The 23,306-nt window shown below is 42.4% G+C and overlaps 1 protein-coding gene across 3 annotated transcripts in view; it reads right to left on the bottom strand.

The window, feature by feature from the left end:
* The window catches only part of ndel1b (nudE neurodevelopment protein 1-like 1b), a 58,193-nt gene extending 36,319 nt beyond the window's left edge, over positions 1 to 21,874 (bottom strand). The window contains exons 1-2 of one of the 3 annotated variants that reach the window (XM_068058044.1): positions 21,737 to 21,874; positions 1,882 to 1,979 (exon numbers count right to left, since the gene is read on the bottom strand). In XM_068058044.1, coding sequence (XP_067914145.1) covers positions 1,882 to 1,967 — 86 coding nt within the window. In that variant the 5' untranslated portion in view covers positions 1,968 to 1,979; positions 21,737 to 21,874. The remainder of the gene's footprint in view (positions 1 to 1,881; positions 1,980 to 21,736) is intronic. The other 2 variants (XM_068058042.1, XM_068058043.1) reach the window with 2 other exon arrangements.
* Positions 21,875 to 23,306: the final 1,432 nt, after the last annotated feature.

The raw sequence follows: 23,306 nt of genomic DNA, 5'->3' as shown, positions 1-23,306 counted from the left end.
CTGGCAGCAAGATCCAGGCACTCACCACCCTCTGTGTAAAAAACCTGCCTCGCACATCCCCTCTAAACTTTGCCCCTCGCAGCTTAAACCAATATCTGAAGAGTTTGTTCGGGTTCTTCGAGCTCACCGTATAGTCCTTTTGTAGTTTGATCTTGCTTTTCGTTGGGGCCCAGTATTCTTCTTAAATCTTGTTCACTGTAGGAGGCTTTTCTCTCTTGGGGTTGATGTGTCTTCAGTGGGTTTCAGTTCCATGAGAAAGAGATGGGATCAGACAGGAGAGGCTGTAACGAGCCAGCCATGAGAGATCTTTTCAATCCAGCTGCCAAGAGTTTTCTGCCAGTTCAAACACTGTCTCTACAATTTAAAACTCCCCAAGTTGGCCAGCAGGGTGGTCACGTGACCGACTGGTTTGACCAGGTTGGTTCTGTGTATTGTATGGTAGCAGGGGATAGCTCCTTTGTTCCAATATTGTCTGCTAATATGCAAAATGTCCTTCCAGCTAGGGGCCTGCAACCCCTTGTAATAGGCCTTCTCTTCTTCCCAGCAATTTGAAATTTAATGTCCATGTGGTGAAGTTAACGTGCCTCATTCTTGGCAGGTGGGGGTCTGCATGACACCTAGTCAAATTGTGGTTATAAAGTTATCTCCACATTATTGTCTTGTAAATATACCAGCCTAGAAAACTCAGAAAAGCTAGAAAACAGCTTCAAAAAATCTGACAACTGAAAAAGCAAAGTACAGTAGAACTAATTTAACTGCAACCACTCAGGACAACTGCACAAATTGCAACAAAATGAGAATTTCTAAAATGCAGGAAGCAGCAAAGAGTCAAAGCAGGTCTGGTGTATAGTAACCTTTGTTTGCCTAAATTTCATCGCACATCTTACAGCAAAGGGGAAATACAGCATACCTTCCTCCCTCACCCACACAACACTATCAGGTAGAAAACAGATCAAACCAGTACTTGGGCACATTGACCACTGAACCCAATCGGATTGAGAGATAAAAGTCTCAGGCTGAACATTTCAATAAAATTAATTTTTCATAATTGGAAATATAGGGAGAAAACAATTTTAGAATTGGTTACTTTAAAAACAGGAATTGTAATTAAGTGAGTTGTAACGAAATGGGCACAATGGTACACTGAAAAACAGCCTACGGCAAAGGTCATTTTATCAAGGCAACTAAGTAAGTTACATTGCTTTATTTACCATTGGCTTTCAGGATTTCTTTCTAAATTAGTGTTTAAAGATCACAATTCAGTTTGTTTTTCAGTGAAAATTGAAGCCATTACACATTTGCTAACTGGACTTTTAAAGTTCATGCAGAAAGAACAATAAACTCTATGTGGTACAGTTCCGATATGCAGCAAGAAGTACTTACAAGAGTCCATTCAAAATCAGTGGCAGACTTGCAACAGAAACAGATAACTCAGATGTAGCAAAAATGCACTGAACGTGCCACATCCGTATAACACAATACATTCAAGGCACTGTAAAGCCATTCCACCAAATCACCAAACTCAGACAAATCTCACCATGCAGGCAAGAAGGAATGTTTACACGCATGTTTAAACTCCACACATACCACCACCTGCAGAACAAAAATCACAGCAGTATAGAGGCTTCCATGTAATTTGTATGCCTGTCCAAAAAAAAGGGACACAATATTCCAAGTGTGCAAACCATACACAAAAATTCAACTTGCACCATCAGATGTCACAGGCAGTGATACACCTACTGATGAACTGTGCTAGCAAGTGATCATGCACCACTAACAAACTAAACTCGAAGTGAAGAATCATTTCACTGGCCTGTACAGTGCAACAATCAAGACAGATCTACATTTAGATGAAATATAATATATGCAACCAGTACCAACCTTTTCTTATACTTCAGAGCCAGATCTTTCCAATATACAACTTTTTCTTCCGCAGTTGCTGGTTCTGGACTTTCCTCACTATCCATGATGAAATGGACCTAAAAGAGGGCAAAATATCATTATTAATTTCAGCTTCACAGAATCATAGCATCATTACAGTACAGGAGGCCACCATTCGACCGATTGTGTCCGCACTGGTTCTCTGAAAAAGCAATTCTCGCAGTTCCATTCCCCCGCCTTCTTCCCATAACCCTGTACATTCTTCCTTTTCATATAACCGTCTAATTCCCTTTTAAATGCTTCAATTGAACCTGCTTCTACCAAGTTCTCAGGCAGTGCATTCCAGACCTTAACCACTCGTTGCACGAAAAAGTTTTTCCTCATGTTACTTTTGTTTATTAAATACTTTGAATCCGTGCCCTCTCATTCTCGATCCTTTCACGAGTGGGAACAGTTTCTCTCTATCTACTCTGTCCAGACCACTCATGATTTTGAATACCTCTATCAAATCACCTCTCAGCCTTCTCTTCTCCAAGGAAAACAGTCCTAACTTCTCCAATCCATAACTGAAATTCCTCATCCCTGGAACCATTCTTATGAATCATTTCTGTACTGTCTCCAATGCACTCACGTCTTTCCTAAAGTGCAGCACCCAGAACTGGACACAGTACGCCAGCTGAGGCCAAACTAGTATCTTACACAAGTTCAACATAACTTCCTTGCTCTTATACTCTATGACCCTTTTAATAAAGCCTAGGATACTGTATGCTTTATTAACTGTGCTCTCAATCTGTCCTGCCACCTTCAATGATTTATGCACAAATACATCTAGGTCCCTCTGCTCCGGCACCCCCTTCAGAATTGTACCCTTTATTTTATATTGCCTCTCATGTTCTTCCTACCAAAATGAATCACTTCACATTTCTCTGCATCGAACTTCATCTGCCACCTGTCTGCCCATTCCACAAACTTGTCTATGTCCTTTTGAAGTTCTACATTATCCTTCTCTCAGTTCACTATGCTTCCAAGTTTCATAAATTCTGCAAACTTTGAAATTGTGCCCTGTAAAACATCCATTAACCACTACTCTTTGTTTCCTGTCACTCAGCCAATTCCATATCCACGTTGCTAACATCCCTTTTACTCCATGAGCTATAACTTTGCTCACAAGTCTGTTGTGTGGCACTGTATCAAACGCCTTTTGAAAAACCATGTACAGCACATCAACTGCATTGCCCTCATCAGCCCTCTCGGTTACCTCTTCAAAAAACTCCAGAAAGTTAGTTAAACTTTAAGAAATCCATGCTGACTTTCCTTAATTAACTCGCATTTGTCCATGTGACTATAGATTTTGTCTCAAATTATTTTTTCTGGAAGTTTTCCCACCACTGAAGTTAAACTGACTGGCCTGTAATTGCTGGCTTATCTTTACACCCTTTTTTGAACAAGGGCGTAACGTTTGCAATTCCCCAGGTCGCTGGCACCACCTCAGAGTCTAAGGAAGACTGACAAATTATGGCCAGTGCCTCTGCAATTTCCATCCTCACTTCCCTCAGTATCCTTGGTTGGATCTCATCTGATCCTTGTGCTTTATCCACTTTAAGTACAGACAGCCTATCTAATATTTCCTCTTCATTAATTTTAAGCCCCTCTAGTGTCTGATTTACCTCCTCTTTCAACATTGCCTGAGTTGCATCTTCTTCCTTGGTAAAGACAGATGCAAAGTATTCATTTAATACCTCAGCTATACCCTCTGCCTCCATGTGTAAATCCCCTTTCTGGTCCCTAATCAACCCCACTCCTCCTTTTACCACCCTTTTACTATTTATATGCCTATAGAAAACTTTGGGATTTCCTTTAATGCTAGCTGCCAGTCTCTTTTCATGCTCTCTCTTTGCTTCTCTTATTTGCTTTTACACTTCCCCTCGGGCCCTTCTATATTCAGCCTGGTTCTCAATAGTATTTTCTACCTGGCATCTGTTATAAGCACACTTTTTCTTTATCATAATCTCTACCTCGTCATCCAGGGAGCTCTGGATTTGTTTGCCCTACTTTTCCCCTAGAGGATTTTGCTTGACTGTGCCCCAACTATCTCTTTTTTGAAGGTCGCCCATTGTTCAGCTACCGGTTTTCCTGCTAGCTTTTGACTCCAATTTATTCACCCCAGCTCCATTCTTGCCCTACTGAAGTTGGACTTCCCCCAGTTAATTATTTTTATCCTGGATTGCTCCTTGTCCTTCACCATAGTCAGCCTAAACATTATGATACAATGGTCACTATCCCCTAAATGCTCTCCTACTGATACTTGATCCACTTGGCCCACCTGGGCGTCACAGTGACACAGTGGTTAGCACCGCAGCCTCACAGCTCCAGCAACCCGGGTTCGGTTCTGGGTACTGCCTGTGTGGAGTTTGCAAGTTCTCCCTGTGAACGCGTGGGTTTCCGCCGGGTGCTCCATTTTCCTCCCACAGCAAAGACTTGCAGGTTAATAGGTAAATTGGCCATTGGAAATTGCCCCTAGTGTAAGTAGGTGGTAGAGGGAAGGTGAGGATGTGGTAGGGAATATGGGATTAATGTAGGATTAGTATAAATGGGTGGTTGATGGTCAGCACAGATTTGGTGGGCCGAAGGGCCTGTTTCAGTGCTGTATCTCTCTATGACTTTATTCAAAGAACCAGGTCTAGCACTGCCTCCTTTCGCATTGGACTAGAAGCATACTGTTGTGGAAAATTTTCCTGAACACACTCTAGGAACTCTTGCCCCTCACCACCTTTACACTATTATCCCAGTCTATGTTTGTATAATTAAAATCCCCCATTACAAATATGCTATAATTTTGGCACCTCTCTGTAATTTCCTTGCAAATTTGTTCCTCTACATCCTTCCCATTAGCTGGTGGCCTGTAGACAACACTGAGCAATGGAATCGTACCTTTTTGATTCTGAGCTCTAGCCAAACTGATTCTATCCTCGACCCCTCTAGGAAATCCTTTTTCACCAGCACTGTAATGCTCTCCTTAAATCAATACCGCCACCCGTCCCTCATTTTTCCCTTTCCTATCTTTGCTGAACACCTTGTATCCAGGAATATTTAACACCCAGTCCTGCCCTTCTTTGAGCCAGGTCTCGGTTATAGCCACATCATATTTCCACATGGCAATCTGTGCCTGTACCTCACCAGTCATATGAACCACACGCCGTGCATTCACATACATGCACGTCAACCCTGATTCAGACTATTACTTTCGCCCTTACTCTGACCCCACCTAATAACTTACTATCCCCTACTCTTGTGCTATCTATCTCTCCCAGTATTCTGTGCACCTTGGTATTCCTCTGATACTTGTTCCTGGTTTCCACACCCCTGACAAGTTACCAGTTTTGCTTCCCTCCAATCTGAGCTCCTTCTCAGGTCCCCATGTCCTGACAATTTAGTTTAGTGCTATGAACAAGTGAGGAAGCTGTATAGGGGTCCCTCTCAGCCTTCACCTGGTATTACCGTAACATGGTTTAATTTTAAACACACCGTGTTTTTAGCTCCCCCTTGGTGAATCCTTGTTCACTGCTTTCCAATTATAAGGCAAAGAAACCAGCACAAACAGGCTTTCTTAGGTTTAAAGAAAAGTTGAACTTTATTAAACTCTAATTCAGTTCGTGTCTATGGATACACGACAGGCCCACGCTAGCATGCATATGCGATACATGCAAATGGAGACAAAAAAAGAAAAATAAAGTGGAAAAGTTTGAGGCAATATCTGAAGAGTTTTTGTTACGGTTCTTCGAGCTCACTGTAGAGTCCTTGATTGTAGGTAGATTTTGCTTTTTGTTGGGGCCCAGTATCCATCTTAAACCTTGTTCACTGTAGGAGACTTTTCTCTCATGCGTCTTCAGTGGATTCAGAGGCTTGTGGGAAAGAGATGGGAGCAGGCAGACAGGAGAGGCTGTGGCGAGCCAGCCAGGAGAGATCTTCTCAGTCCAGGAGCATTCTGCTTTCTGCCAAACCGTTTGTACCAAATTCAAAATACTCAGGTTGCCCAGCAGGTTAGTCATGTGGCGAGCTGGTTTGACCACGTCCGTTTGTGTATTCGGCCATCTTAGCATTCAACCTGGAATGCGAGCACCCCCACCTTCAACGTCTAGTGATCAGAAGTCCATTGTGGGTTGACTGTGTCAAGGAATGGTCCTTTAACCTTTCCAAGCACTGCCTGTTAACATGCAAATGTCTTTCCAGCCAAGGGTCCATTGTGGGTTGAATGTGTCAGGAAATGGCGGCTTTGGCCTTCCAAACACGGTCCGTTAATATGCAAATGTCTTTCCAGCCAAAATCTGGCAATTTTTTTTTAAAGCAAGTCCTATCTTCACTTCAACAGTTTGAAATTTAATGTCCATGTGGTGAAATTAATATGCCTCATGCTTGGCAGGTGGTGGCCTGCCTGACATTAGCTTGCAGGTTTTTAGTATAAAGATTAACACAACTGCTTCCATGTGGTGCATTGACCAGAAAAGCCAATAAAGCCAATCTCAAGGACAAATTCTACTCTCAAGATCCTCAGAGTGAAACCCATTGACCTTTATTTAAAAAAGAAAATACACAGGTGCATTGCATTCTACAGTTAGTGTAAAGCAATCTTTCATTGGCTGAAACTTGAAACTTGCTAACACTTCAAATTTGAAATAAAATTTCAATTGCCTTTGAGTCATAATGATACAGAAGGAGGCCATTCAGCCCATTAAGTCCATGCCAGCTCTCTATAGAGCAATCCAATCAGTCCCATTCCCCCACTCTACCCCCATAGTCATCGTTTATATTCCTCCATTTTTCTTTTGTGGTCTTAAGAAGGTACTCTAGATTATACACAAATTGAACTCAGATATCCTCCCAGCTCATTTACTGTACCGCTCTTATTCATACATTAATACAGTAAAAATCTGTATTTATTCTTTACTTTAACACCACACCTTCTATGAACCCACCTTATCCTCAATCCAAAGTTTACATGCTCACTTCCAGTAGGAGTTGCTAGATAATGTTTAGACACAAGAACCTTTGTTGATTTTTCCCCCCTTAATCAAGGGGTATGTTTGCATTGTCGCAGCCACACTAAATCCAACTCAACTCAGATAATGGATCTAATCTGGGATCTTTGTGGTATATTTGGATCACCTGATCACTCATGAACTTTTCAGAACTTTCACAGGGAACATGTCTCATACAGTATTAATTTAAAGTTGCAATCAATTAAACTTGTTCTTAGAAAGAGAGAAAGATAACATTACTAAACATTGCACTACAACCCCATTGTCAGCCTGATAGTAGTCCTGATCACACTTGAAACTAACACCCGAGGTGACATGAGTTTGATGCTGCTGACAGACTTTTTATAAATTCTATTTTTAAAAAGTGGAACTTAAAATTACTATATGGTTTGAAAATGTTTGTCTTTTTCCAGAAACATTCTACTTCAAGCCACATGAGATCATAAAGCAGGCTGTGAAGAAGAAATAGAGTGGAAGAATCTAGCATCATTATTTTTTAAATGCATTAGCTATCTTGGAAGTAACACAAAAAGAATCCTTTATTAACAATCAATTGGTTTCAAACTTGTAGCATTTTGGAATCCCATCTATGCAGCAGCACATCTTAAATAGAATGGCCAAAATAAAATAAGTCAATGCCTTACATTGTTGCGTGATAATGTTAAAACTTTGCAGAGCCAAAGACAAAAATGGTTGTGTGTGTTCAGTACTGTAATAAGATAGGGAACTAAATAAAAGTTCAAGTTACTTCACAACAGCAAATTGGAAAAGCTCAGGCTTTTACAAGGTACAGCCAGAACATTCCTATTATTCAACATCTCTTCAAAAGGAATCAAGTCACAGAGCATTAAGCAAGATTGTTAATGCGGTGTACTTATGGTTTAGATATCAGAGGAGCCTTTTCACAGGGCCAAAACTAAGTACTGCCCACAAGGGAGGAAGAAAGGATGTTCCTCTGCACGCTCTTTGGGCACAAAGGTTTTTCATTTTTGATTGGAGTAATACATTTACCTGAATAAATTTTAATAGTTACTGTTCAATATTCCTACCTTATACCCTGGTGCGTAGATTTGATGGCAATAAAACCACTCAAATTTGGTCAGAATTTAACTCCATTCCCCACATGCCTATCTGCATAGGTAATATGTCACTCCAAGTAGTCATACAAGAGGACCTCATTCACAAGTGAGAAAAATTAGGAAGGCTCGTAACTAAAACAACTATTAGCAATTATATAGTGCTTTTCAGGACCACTGGACATCATGAAGTACTTTGCAACCAATGAAGTACTTTTGAAGTGTAGTCACTGTTCTAATGTATGCAGCACAGCAACAAATTTGTGTGCAGCAAGCTCCCATAAACAGCAATGTGTTCATGCCCAGATAATGGGTATTTTCAAACATCATGTAATCAAAGTAGAATAGACTAAGGTCTTCTTATAACTTCCAAGTAACAACTGTTAAGTGTCTAATTTACGTACTCAATTCTGGAGCGGGGCTTGAAACCACAAATTCTGCCTTTGGGTGAAAATATTACCAAGCTGATACTAGTAGTTTAACCAAGAAATAAACCAAATATCAAACACTCAATCGAAAAATATGATGCCCTGAGTACACCATGGTGTCCAATGTTGCAAGACTGTCAATTTCAGCATCTAACTTGTAATCCAGGCTGTCATATTAACTGGCTAATAAGCACTGAACACTACCAGAGACATCACCTCCTTTTACAATCTTTTAGAACAGCAGTAACGTCTCCCCGACAGAATCAACCAGTTTTATTTCACACAGTCTTCCTGGATTATCTCTGACCTCCTCCACACGCTACCCTTTGAGCATGGGGTCAGTTACCATGTGCAAGCTGATGACACCCAGCACAACATCACTCCCATTTTCCTTAGCCCCACTAGTACATCTGTGCTTTCAGACTACCTCTCTGACAGCTGAATTGTGGAAGAGCCAAAATTTCCTGCAACTAAACATCAGGATGATCAAGGCCACGATTTCTAGCCCCCTTACTGCTGATTCTGTTCCTCTCCTGGCCACATACAGAATTTGAAGCAAATCCTGTGAACCCCTGGTGCCCTGTTTGACCCAAAGCCTAACTTTAAACCCATATTGCATCAGTCCACAAGACTGCTTATGTTCACCCCCACACAAGAATGTCTGTTTCCCCCCACCACCATTTTTATAATATGGAGACCTGAACTGTTCACAGTACTCCAAGTATGGCCTAACCAAAGATGCATACAAGTTTAACAACTTCTCTGCTTTTCAGTTCTATCCTTCTAGAAATGAACCCAAGCACTTGCTTTGCTTTTTTAAAAAAAAAAATGGCCTTGCTAACCTGCATCACTACTTTTAGTGATTTGTATATCTGTACGCACAGATCCCGCTGCTGCTCAACCCCATTTAGACACTTAGGGCTGGATTTTAAGAGTCCAGCCCCACTCCAGATGGCGAGCTCAAAAATACAGGCCACACGCCGAAGAGGCGCTGCGATCTCCCACGAGGCGGCTCATTTAAATAGCCGGGACGGTCTGCTCCCCACCCCCCCCCAAATCACTTGGAGGGGGCGAGCTGTCCAACACCAGCAATGGTGTCAGCTGCCTGTGCGCAGGCGCCAGCACCATTTTTAAAGGGCAGCCAGCCCTGCCAGCTAATTTAAATTTTTAAAAATATCCCCCCTCCACTGCCCCAAAAATTTATCATATAAAATTCTAACACCTCTTTCCCACCCGCCCATCCAACATTAACTATTTGCCCTGCACCCACCCCAACACAAAACACAACTTTTAAATCTGACCTTTCCCCCCTAAACTGCACAAAGTTTAAAGTTCACCTCTTCCAACCATCCCCTACACTCATTACATTTATTTGATCCCATTTCCACCCCGCCGACACTGGAAATCTTCACTCCTCCTCCCCCTCCTCACCAGTGTCACGCCAGCTTTCCCCAGATGGGGAACTGAAGGAGCGAGAGTGCCAGCAGCTGCATTAAAGGATCGCAGCGGGCCTGGAAGATTGTGGCTAGGTTCATTTAAATTTATTCATTTCATTGATTAAAATGAAAGGCTGGGCCCTCCCGATGTTGTGCTCTGTGGCCGGCCTCTGCCTCAACTATTTTCCGGCATCCCAACCCCACTACTGAGCCCATCGTCATGGGCTTGGTAAAATCCAGTCCTATTTTCCAAGGAGTATGTGGCTTCATTATTCTTCCCACCAAAATATACCACCTCACACTCATCTACATTGAAGTTATTTGCTAATTACATCCCATTCTGCAAATCTTCCTGTATTTTGTCTCAGTCTTCCTCTACATTAACCACACCTCCCAATTTGGTGTCATACTCAGATTTTGAAATTATACTTCTGATTACGGAGTCCAAATCAGTACCTAAATGGTTGAAAAAAATTGTTAATGGTCCTTTGTGCTGGCCAGTCTCCCATCTTCCATAAAGTCCAACTTCCTCAAAACTCAGCTGCCCGTAATCTGCCCCAAAGAAAGCCCAGTCACCCAATTTCCCGAAGATACCTTGTTATCACAGCATCACGGACTATTGTGAATGCTATGCTGTAGTAGGAGCAACATTTTTAACCTGTTAGAGTAAATTAGTAGTTCTGTGAAACCCTTTGTTTGGGGGAGGCTGCATTGCCCTGCAACTGCTTAATTTACAATTTGTATGCCGTGTCAATTAAGTGAAAAAAGGGCAACTGAGTTTCAGGCAGTTCCACTCACAATCAACAGTATTTCCAGCTGTTGGTAGTGTATTTGAAATTTCACTAAATCAGTTTTACAACCTTACATAAAGCCTCATCAATAGCTGCATAATACATAAATCATTTACAAATAGTTTTCTGGAATTATGCAATGCAGAAACCCATCTCTAGATTTTAAATTGAGTATTCTATGCTGTATTTTGTTGAAAAAGCAACTAAAGAAATGAAATAATGAACAGCAAACTCAAAAGAACACCAATTTATTAAACTGGCAGGAAAGGGCTTTGGTGACTGGCAGTTGCCCTAATGTTTCACATTTATTAAAGTTACAAACAGTAAGCAGTTGCTGATGTTCAAAGAGTATGCAAAGACAGCAAAGCAGATTATGTCATAAACTGACAATGTAACATTATCAGTGTTGGCAAGGCTGCAGTGAAGGACATGAGCCAGGGTTTTCAGTTGCATGCTCACCAGTCAGTATTAAAGTGAATGGATTGAAAATGGGGGACACAAATGGAACGCCTGCGCCATTATTTCCAGTTTTTATAACTCTTAGCACAAGTTAAAGAGTAACATTATATGTCCCGTTGCTGTGCTACACCCCAAAGGAAAAAGATTTAAAAATAGAATGAAATGTGACTAATGGGAAAATGCATTCAGAATTATTATATGCTAACAAGTGCTTGTGTTTTTAAGCTTCATATATTTCAAAACCTGCACATATTTTTGTTAATATATTTATTTGTAGGCTCTGTGCTGTGGAGAGTATTTTCCTCAGAGATAAAGGATTAATTAGAAGGAAAATCGGGTGATGAGACACCCTGGATCATAGGTATTGATGTCATCATTCTATATCTGGCAGAAAAGAGCACACATCATTAGACCATATGGATTGGTCTCAGTGGGGGGGAAATCTGCGATGCTGCATCCTCTTGTTACCATCATAAGTAAATCCATGGCATCAATTTTCAAAGCAGGCCAACATTCTTCCCAATTAGCTTTCATTAAACATCAGCACATCAACGTAATTGTTTGCTCATATACAATACGGCCTCAGTTTGCTCACATGCAATTTGCTGATGTGCCTGGTTTCACTCTATACAACAAACTTTTTGTATCAGTTTAACTGAAGTTGTAATTAGCACAAGCTCTATTGATACCCATCTGTCCAGAGCTCTAATCCCATCTGTAATAAATTGAATAATTCAAGTGACTTGCTCAATTCTTAATCTGTGCTTAACATAAATACAATCATATCCAATTTGAAATAGTATACCCTCACAACCTACTACAGCTAATTTGACAGTTATGTAAAAAAACCTAAGAAACTATAATCAAACTGATAACAGGTCAAAGCTTGTACAGGCACAATACTTATTGCCATAATTCACACTTAGTTCATCCATTTCAACAAGATCTTATAAGATTACATTTCCAGTACTTTGTAATTATGTATTAAATCAAAGATGATTTTCTCATTGCTGTATCCAACAAAGAATCACAGCTTTCATTCCAACCGAACAATACTGATAAATGGTTTTCATTAATTATTTTCATGATCCTGGGGTGGGTGGGTCAGTGCCACCATTGGCCAGAAACTTAACGAGACAAGCCACATAAATACTGTGGCTACCAGAGCAGGTCAGAAGTTGGGTATTCTGTGACAAATAACTCACTTCCTTACTCCCTAAAGCCTATCTACAAGGCACAAGTCAGGGGTGTGATGGAAGACTCTTCATTTGCCTGGATGACTGAAGCTCCAACAACACTCAAGAAGCTTAACACCATCCAGGACAAAGTACTTGACTGGCACCCCACCCAGCACCTTAAACATTGACTTCCCTTCAGCACTGGCCCACCATGGCCACAGTGTGCACCATCAACAAGGTGTACTGCAGCAACTTGCCATGGATTCCTCAACAGAACCACCCAAACTTGCGACATCTACCACCTAAAATGGCAAGAGTAGCAGGCAGATGGTAACACCATCACCTCCAACATCCCTTCAAAGTCACACATCATCCTAACTTGGAAATACATTGGCCTTCCTTCACCACTGCTGGGTAAAAATCCTGGAACTCCTGAATCGAACAGCACGGTGGGAGTACATTCACCACACAGACTGCAGCTGTTCAAGGAGGCGGCCCACCTCCTCAAGGACAATTAGGGTCAGGCAATAAATTCCAGGTTGCCAGCGCCACCCACATCACATGAATGAATAAATTCTAATAAAAATTCGATACCAGAAATAATTCCAATTGTTAGTCAATTTTCTATTCTACACAGCAAGTTATGATCTGGAATGCACTGCCAGAAAGAATGTTGGAAGCAGATTCAATAGTAACATTCAAAAGACAACTGGATAAAATACTTGGAGGAAAACATACAAGACTATGAGGAAAAAGCAGGGGATTAATTGGATATCTCTACCAAAGAGCGGCAAGCAAGATGGGCCAAATGGTCTCCTTCCACGTTCTGTCATTCTAGAATCTATAAAAAAGTACAATATTGCACGACACCTTATGAACCATTTTAATACAACAGTAAACTTAAAGCATTAAGTTTTGTACTTGGACTTGTAAAGACTTAATGACAATTACTGAAATCTTATATTCAGCAATTTAAAACGTGATGTGCTGTAGGCTATTGCTAAGTGTTAATACCAATATTTATTAAATAACTGTCATAAGAGCATTCAGCCCCCTCAAGCCTGTTCTGCCGTTCAATGTGATCATGGCTGATCTGTGACCTGTCTTTGCCTCCTATCCCTTAATATGTTTGGTTAGCAAAAAGATATCAACCTCAGATTTAAATTAATAATTGACCCAGTATCAATTGCCATTTACGACATGGAGTTGCAAACTCCTACTACCCTGTGTATGTTTCCTAACTTGACTCCTGAAAGGTCTGGCTCTAATTTATGTTGTGCCCCCTAGTCCTCGACTCCCCAACCAGATAAGAGTTTCTATCTACCCTATCTGTAACCCTGATTATCTTGAAAACTTTGATCAAACCACACCTTAACTTCTAAATTCCAGGGAATACAGCCCTACCTCATGTAATGTATCCTCACAATTTAATCCTTGGAATGCAGGTTTCATTCTGTTAAATTAATTTTAATCTGTCCATTATTAATATGGAAAATACAACTATGTAGACAAATCAAGAACGAATCACGTTACAGTCCTTACATAAGTAAGCAAAATCTATATCCACATCATCCTTTTGGTTAGAAAAAAGGGTAAAAGTGAATTTACAAAGTGTTGGCCTTGGCTCAGTGGCAGTCCAAGGTCATAGGTTCAAAGCCCACTCCAGAGATGTTAGCACAAAATCTTGTCTGACACTTCAATGGAGTAATAAGGGAATGCTACATTTTTCATAGGCGCCTTTTGGATGAAATGTTCAATCTCAGCCCCACCTGTCCTTTCAGGTGGATGTAAAAGATTCCAGCATGGCATTAAACGAAGATGAGCTGGGGAGTTCTCCAAGTGCCCTGGCCAATATTTATAGCTCAACTCATTTCAGTTTTGGGACTATAAGCAAATTAGTGGCTGTGTTTCCCTATATTACCACGACTACATTTCAAATGTACTTCGTTGGCTGTAAAGCATTTTGAATCATCCCAAGGCCATGAAAGGCATTATATAAATAGAAGCTCTTCCATCAATGGAAGAAAATCAGAAGGCTACCTACAATTAAAACCTGTAATAGTGCTCATCTGCTCTGCTAACTGAGTTGTGAACAGCCGAAAACAAACCACCAAATAAGATGCAAAATGTCAAAGGGGGGGAAAATTCGATAATAAAGGGTCAATTTGCACATTTGCAAAAGTCTTGATTGGTCATGTTTTATTGAAGATATGACTTATGATCTATTCTACATGATCACTTCTCAAATAATTTTCAATTTACCACTATTAACACAACATTGTAAAAGAAAACAAAATGTTCAATTCAAATACATGATTAAGGTTTTCAACCTATTAAACTATATTCATATTCAAAATGCCATGTTCAGTTTCAATACTTTGTTGTCCATTCAATACAAACCAACTTAAATCCTCCTCTTGAGCAGCTGTATGTTTCATTCATTCACACCCTGCAGCGGTGTCAGATATTCATCAAATTAGACGGAAAATAGTGATTAATTGTTCTCACCTGCTTCAATAAAACACTACAGAAAAGTGCATATATTACCGCGAAACATTATACTGCATTGTAAATAAAGTAATATAAGGCCAACTCTGATCACTTCCTCATATCACTTTCCACCCACATCCCCCTTCCACGTCCCAAGCCTATCTCCTGTATTCACCCCTGGAAAAGATGATCCTCAATTCACTTATAACTGCACATTCAAAACCCCAACTGTCTCACCTTTGGCCCTCTGTTCACCACAACATCTCTGCAGCTACTGATTTGCTCAACTGCATCCTCACCTCCACCTTTGATGCCCTTGTCCCCCAAAAATGTCATTACTCTCTCTCACCCTGACTGCTCCCCCTGGTATGGTCCTCATCTCCCCTCCCTTAAGTTCAAGGGTCGCAGACTTGAACCAATATGGCAGACAACTGGTTTATCCATTTGCCGCCAGATCTGCCTGGACCACATAAAGCACTATTGGGTGTCTGCTAAAACTGCTCACTATTCCAGGATCATCCTGGCCTGCAAAGATAACCCTCAGATTCTTTTCCCGATTGTAAACCATCTTCTTAAACCCTTTTCCCATCTCCTCCAACCCTTACCTCCAACGACAAGTGCGAGGACTAAGACAAAGGTAAACTATCACTCCTCGTCCTTCTCGACCTATCTGCAGCCTTTGACATGGTTGACCACACTATCCTACTCCAACGCCTCTCCATCATCATCCAGCTGGGTGGCACTACATCCACCCGGTTCCATTCTTATGTCTAATCGTAGCCAGATAATCACTCACAATGGCTTCTTTTCCTGCTCCCGCACCATTACCGCTGGTGTCCCACAAGGATCTATCCTTGACCCCTATTTCTCATCTCAGTGCCTCTGCAACTTCATCCAGAAGCACAAAGTCAATACCCAGCTCTACTTCACCACCACCCCTCTTGATTCCTCCACTGTTGCTAAATTATGTGACTGCTTGTCCAACATCCAGTACTAGAGGAGCAGAAATTTCCTCCAATTAAATATTGGGAACACTGAAGCCATTAGGCTGGATTTCAGGAAACTTTAGACCAGTCAGCTTAACAACTGTCATTGAGAAAATACTAGAGTCCATGATGGAGGAAGAAATAGCAGGACATTTAGAAAAACATAATGTAATCAAACAGATTCAAGATGGTTTAATGAAAGGGAAATCATGTTTGACAAATTTGTTACAGTTCTTTGAGGATATAACAAACAGAGTGGATAAAGAGAAACCAGTAGATGTAGTGTATTTGGATTTTCGGAAGGCGTTCGATAAGGTGCCACATAAAAGATTACACAAAATAGGAGCTCAGGGTATTGCGGGTGATGTGTTGGCATGGATTGAGGATTGGCTAACACACAGAAGGCAGAGAGTCGGGATGAATAGGTCTTTTTCAGGTTGGAAAGCCGTAACTAGTGGGGTGCCACAAGGATCGGTCCTGGGACCTCAACTATTTACTATCTATATTAATGACTTGGAGGAAGGGACAGAGTATAGAGTATCCACATTTGCTGACGATACAAAAATAGGTGGGAAGGCATATTGTGATGAGGACACAAAGAATCTGCAAAGGGATATAGATAGGTTAAGTGAGTGGGCAAGAACTTGGCAGATGGTGTTCAATGTGGGAAAGTGTGAGGTAATCCACTTTGGTAGGAAGAATAAAAAGGCAGATTATTATTTAGATGGAGAAAGACTACAAAATACTGCAGTACAGAGGGATCTGGGTGTTCTTGTACAGGAAACACAAAAAGTTAGCATGCAGGTGCAGCAAGTAATGAGGAAGGCAAATGGAATTTTGGCCTTTATTGCTAGGGGGTTAGAGTTTAAAAATAGGGAAGTCTTATTACAACTGTACAGGCTGTTGGTGAGGCCACACCTGAAGTACTGCGTACAGTTTTGGTCCCCGTATTTAAAGAAGGATATACAAGCATTGGAGGCAGTTCAGAAAAGGTTCACTAGGCTGATTCCTGGGATGAAGGGATTGTCTTATCAAGAATGGCTAAGCAGGTTAGACTTCTAATCATTTGAGTTTAGAAGAATGAGAGTGATCTGATTGAAACATATAAGATTCTAAGGGGGCTTAACAGGGTCGATGTTCAGAATATGTTTCCACTGGTGGGGGAATCTCAAACAAGGGGACATAGTTACAGAATAAGGGGGAAAAATTTTAAGACTGAGATGCGAAGAAATTTCTTCCCTCAGAGGGTGGTGAGTCTCTGGAATTCTCTACCTCAGAATTGTGCAAGCCAGGTCACTAATTTTACTTGAGGAGGTAGATAGATTTTTGAAATCTCGGGGCATCAAGCATTATGCGGAGCAGGCCCAAAGGAGGAGTTGCGACTTGGGATAGATCAGCCATGATCTTACTGAATGGCGCGGCAGGCTCCAGGGGCTGAATGGCCTACTCCTGCTCCTAGCTCTTGTGTTTTTGTGTATGTCGGACGGAAGGGAGCTGGCCACCGACATAAAATTCGGTGGGAACCCGCTTCCGCCTAGCCTGGGGATTCGTCCCGCATTTTACGGGTCCCTGGGCTTCAATTATTCCGAGGCGGGACTTACACCTGCTTGAGGGAGGAAGTCCCACCTCAGTGAGCTGCCGACCAATCAGCGGGCCAGCAGCCCTTAGTCCCAGCAGTGCCACCAGGAGCGGTGGCCATTGCTGGGACTGCAGCCTAACCGAGGACATGGAGCTTGGACTGCAGGTAAGTTTGGGTTGCCTCACCAGGATAATCGGTCAGGCCACGGCGAGGCAAGGGTGGGCATTCGGGGGGTAGGGGGGGCTTCTTGGGTCCTGGAGGTGGTTGGGAAAGCGGGGGCAGCCCTCAATCAGGCACGGAGAGGCCGACAACTCTCACCGGACGGCTTTACCTGGCTCCAGGACGCCCGCTTGCCATGGGTAAAATCCCCACGGAGGTGGGCGAAGGCCCTTAAGTGGCCATTTAAGGGCCTTGATTAGCCTGGGGCGAGTGGCCCGTTGTTCTCCCCCTTGCCCTACGTAAAGTGGGGCAGAGGTGAGTGTGGGTCAGGAAGGCCTCCCGCTTAATTTTACGCCACCCCCTGCTCGCTGGGGGTTGTCTCCCATCCCCAACACAAACTCCGTTCCCTATCAACCGACGGCTCCATCCCTCCCCCTGGCAACTGTGAGATTAAACCAACTTTGAAGTCATATCTGACCGAGATGAGCTTCCAACCACATATCCATGTCATCACTAAGACCAACTATCGCTACCATCACATGACTCTGCCCCGTCTCAGCTCATCTGCTGCTGAAACACTCACTCATGCTTTTGTTACCTCCAGACTTGATTATTCCAATGCACTCCTGGCTGGCCTCCCACATGCTGCCCTCCTTAAATTTGAGGTCATCTAAAACTCTGCTGCTCGTGTCCTGACTCACACCAAGTCCCATTACCCCTGTGCTCGCTGACCTACATTGGTTCCCAATCAAGCAACACCTCAATTTTAAAATTCTCATTCTTGTTTTCAAATCCCCTCATGGCCTCCCTATCTCTGTAATCTCAGGCACCACACCCCTCCAAGATATGTGCACTCATCTAATTCTGGCTTCTTGAGCATTCCCGATTTCCATTGCTCCACCATAGGTGGCGTGCCTTCAGTTTTTTGTCCAAGTCTTTGGCCATCTGGCCTAATACCATCTTATGTGGCTTGATATCAAATTCTGCTTTATAACGCTTCTGTGAAGCATGTTGGAATGTTTTATCACAATAAAGGTCCTGTAGAAATACAAGTTGTTGTTACTAATTACAGCAAACTGAAAAATGAAACCTACTGAAGAAAAAAACACAGCTAATAAGCCAAGATTAATTGAAAAGACATAATTTAAAATCATTTCAATTCTCAGTGCTCTTATTTACTTGACACTATTAGTGAGTTAGCATAGCAATGAGTGTTCAAATCCAGGACAAACCCTGGGTTCAATGTGCTATCTTGGCCAGCTACAAGGGTTTTCATGAGCTAATTAGTAGTTCTTTGTGGACACAGGTATGCAGAATAAAACTATACACAAGTCAGTATTAAATAATAAAAATAATAAAGTTAAATAGTTGATTAACAATACCAAGTGTGAGAAATTGAAATATTCAGGCTATTGCTCCAAGATGTATTCTGATATGATTCTATATTATTGGGATGCAGCTTTTACCTTAAACTTGCCAATACTATCCTACATAAGGAGGTTCAAATCTGGCACTGGGTGCCAAAAGTGGAAAAATGTACAATATTTTTCAGAATATAAAATTCAAAAACAAAGTCATCATTAAAATTCTTAATGTGTTTTGGAAAATCAAGACACAGCACTGGAGCAGGAGGTTGAATCTGCTACTCAACTCCCAATCTCAAGTGGCACAGAGATTGTAGGCAAAGTGTTCTTTTCAGATCACAACTGAACACCTGGTGGAACCTAGCTAAAGGGTTAGCAACAGTGAACTTGTAATGTCAACAGAAGAATCAGGATATTTCCAACACAGCCTACAAACAGAAAGAAAAGCTGGGCATTCACATTCTTCCATTGAAGGCAATTTGATGCTTCTACTGAAAATACCAGTGAGGTTGCAACATTAGGTATTATTTTTTGTTTTACAGGATGGCACTTTATAAGTGCAACCTTGCACATGTATGACATGAAACCTCGAAACCCAAGTATGGCAAACATCTCAATGCCAATTCTAGTTCTGCTGCATTTAAACAAAGGTATGTTTATGAAATCTAGCTGGGTAGTCATATCAACAATTCAATTCCAACTTCAAATGGGATGACAAAGAAAATAGAGCAGAGCTTTTAGGTCTGGCGCGAGAAATCATCTCAATTGACACCGCATACTTGCTTTCCTTATTATTGTATTTTATCTTGTCTTAATGAATAAAGCAGCATGTTGCTGTTCCTGTTTTTTAATGTATATAACACAGTTACTACAGCAACTAATTAAGAAAATTGAGCTTGCGACACAATCTGCTGCTCTGTGTTCTAAATTTAAAAATGGATAACAGAGAACTAATCAATGAGCTACAAGAAGCCTCCAGGCTATCAACGAAGAATCCCTGAACTAAAGTTGAACAAGTATCTTACTCCTGTCAAGTACAAAAGATCTTCAAAATTAAATACAATATAAGATATCTGTAATCACAGAACAGAATCATAGAATGGTTACAGCACAGAAGCAGACCATTCAGTCCATCATATCCATACTGGCTCTCTGCAAGAGAAAATCAGGTAATCCAACTCATCCTTCCTTCCTTTCCCTGTAGACTTGCAAATTTTTTAAAAATACTAATATTTAGAGATACAGCACTGAAACAGGCCTTTCGGCCCACCGAGTCTGTGCCGACCAACAACCACCCATTTTATACTAATTCTCTCTCTTCAGGTGCTTATCCAATTCCCTTTGAAAGCTAGCAATGAACCTGCCTCCACCACGCTCAGGAAATCATTCCCGATCCTAACCACTCGCTGTGCAAAATCTTTTCTCCACCCTCTTTAAAGCCTCCACATCCTTTCTAAAGTATGGTGCCCAAAATTGGACACAACACTCCGGTTGAGACCAAACCAGTGTTTTATAAAGGTTCATCATAACTTTCTTGTTTTTGTACTCAAGCCTCTGTTTATAAAGCCCAGAATCCCATATGCCTTTTTAACTATTTTCTCAAGTGCCCTGCCACCTTCAACAATTTGTGCACATATATCACCAACCATCACCCCCACAAAGTTTTTCTGTTCCTATAACCACTTTAGAATTATGTTCTTTATTTTATACTGCCTCGCCTTGTTCTTCCTACCAAAATGTATCACGTCACACTTCTCTGCATTAAATTTCATCTGCCTTTTTTCCCAAATGAAGTCTATCAGGATCCTCCTCATATTTACAATACTTCCAAGTTTTGTGTTATCTGCAAATTTTGAAATTGCGTCCTGTACATCCAAGTCTAGGTCATTAATGTATATCAAGAAAAGCAGTGGTCCTAGTACCAAACGCTGGATAACCCTTCCTATGATATTTGCGCTTCAGTTCATTTAATAGTATATGGCAAACAGAAACATTTTAACAATAAACCAATGTATGAAAAACTGACAGAAATTAGTCACATTTTAATGTGAATGAACGGGAAATGATTTTGTACATTGGAATTCTGTGTTCCAAATTAGCTTGGTTTAGGCCACCAATAAACCGAAGCCATAGCATGACAAACATTTGTGGCTTTGTGGTGGCTTCCAATGGAATTAGATACTACTTGAACGCAAGTGCCCATACCAAACTTCAGGAGGTCCACGACAACCCAGCACCATTATAAAATACCAAGGCCGGGGAAAGAGGATACTCTAACTGGAAATAGATCAACTCACGAGTGGCAGAGCCAAAAATAAGTCGGCAAAGAGCACTGTTTACACTTTTATTTCCAATACTAAACCGGTAACTAAAGACTTCCCGCCAGACATTTAATAATACGCGGCTGACACTTGGTGCCAGTGGGGCCAAAACTTGCGGTCAACAAGTCACTAACAGTCTGCTCCATTTCCGGGAGAAACCCCTGAGTGCGTCTGACAGCCGCCCACAACCTCGGGGGCTGTTCCGCGGTGATCGACAGCCCAAACAGCCAATCAGAAGGGGCAACCGGCCCAGGCAGCCAATCAGCAGCCGCCTGAAGGGCGGGTCTTACCCCAGCTGGATTTTTACCCCCCCCAACTCCCACCTTTTGTCCCCGAGTGGGTAGAAAACCAAATCTGGACCTCCATCCGTCCTCAGCACAGAAAGAAGCGGGATCGCCCCGTCACCCGGTTAAAGGCCGAGTGTCAGGGACGGCGGCCGGTGCCCCCCACATCAAGAGGACGTGGCAGCTCACCCAGCAGTGGGAGACACGGCAGATTTATATTTTTAAACACAGGAACACTAAATCGATATTCTGCTGCGCCAGTTCCTACCTACACATTTCCGACACGAAGCCGTTCCTGTCGCCGTTAGCACCTTCTCAGCGTCACCATCATCTTCCCCCTGAACTAGGTTCGGTGTCTATAACATTCAGCGACAGCGACAGGCACCGCTTCCTGCCCGCGCGTCACTTCCGCTCTCGCTGCATTGTGCCAGAGGAGGGTCCTCGCCGCTCCGCTCTCGTTCCCCGCCCCACTCTGCGTCCCGCCCCTGCCCCGCCCCTTCTCCCTCTCCGCCCCTCTCCCTCCCCGCCCCGCCCCGCCCCTCTCCCTCCCCGCCCCTCTCACGCCCATCTCCCGCCCCGCCCCTCTCCTTCTCCCTCTCCGCCCCTCTCCCTCCCCGCCCCGCCCCTCTCCCTCCCCGCCCCGCCCCTCTCCCTCCCCGCCCCGCCCCTCTCCCTCCCCGCCCCTCTCCTTCTTCCTCTCCGCCCCTCTCCGCCCCTCTCCCGCCCCGCCCTTCTGCCTGTCACGCGGCTGACGTTATAATGATCAGATAATTTGCCACATGTCAACTCCCTTGTTGCCGGATGCTTTATAAGTGTTGGTCCCTGTACTGGGGTGTTTCATCGCAGCAGATAGCCTCAGACCTAGTATTAAAATCATATCTGCTTGAAGTTTTATTCTGCTTCCACCACTATAGGGGAAAGCACCCATTTATGATGTTATAGCCCCATTGTTTTCTGGAAAACTACTGCTGAATGAGGTTGTCAGTCTACGCTACTTCATTTGAATAGCATTTACATATCGCCTTTCATGACCACTCGACCTCCCAAAGAACTTTACAGCCAATGAAGTGTAGTCATTGTTGGCAGCAGCCAATTTTGTGCACAGTAAGCTCCCACAACCATAATGACCAGATAATCTATTTTTGTGATGTTGATTGGGGGATAAATATCAGCCAGAACACCAGGACATTATAGTAAAAGGGCCTGAAAGGATTAATGTTTGAGACAGAGTAAATCACTCCCAATATTGTATTGAAGGAAACTGACCTCCTTAGCACTGTTTGTAATTTTTGATGATGTAATAGTCACATGGGTAATAGGCTGAGAAGAAGCTAGAAGCAGCACCAGGTGTGCTGGCTAGACAGGCTTGTGGAGAGTGTAAATAATTTTATTTTATTTCCAAAATATACTTTATTCATAAAAATCTAAAAAAATACATGACAAAACAGTTCCAAACAGCACCAAGTCAAAAAATTACAAACAGTGCAAAGGAGGTCAGTTTCCTTCAATACAATCATGAGTTGCCTCACAACCCTTCCATTTCATTTTTCATGCCATATGCATTTTTACATTTTACAGCACATGAAATTTTCCCGATACAGTTTGAGGGATTTCCCTCAGTTCAGCTTGGTGGAGGGACCTTGCACAGTGGTCTTTCCCCATTGAGCCTTTGCTGCGGCTGCCCCAAGCTTTAGTGCGTCCCTCAGCACGTAGTCCTGGACCTAGGAATGTGCCAGTCTGCAACATTCAGTCGTGGACAACTCTTTGCGCTGGAAGACCAGCATGTTTTGGGCAGACCAAAGGGCGCCTTTCACTGAATTGATCGTCCTCCAGCAGCA

Source organism: Heterodontus francisci, chromosome 26 (assembly GCF_036365525.1).
Source record: "Heterodontus francisci isolate sHetFra1 chromosome 26, sHetFra1.hap1, whole genome shotgun sequence".
Taxonomy (NCBI): domain Eukaryota; kingdom Metazoa; phylum Chordata; class Chondrichthyes; order Heterodontiformes; family Heterodontidae; genus Heterodontus; species Heterodontus francisci.
This window is presented reverse-complemented; position numbering and strand designations above follow the sequence as displayed.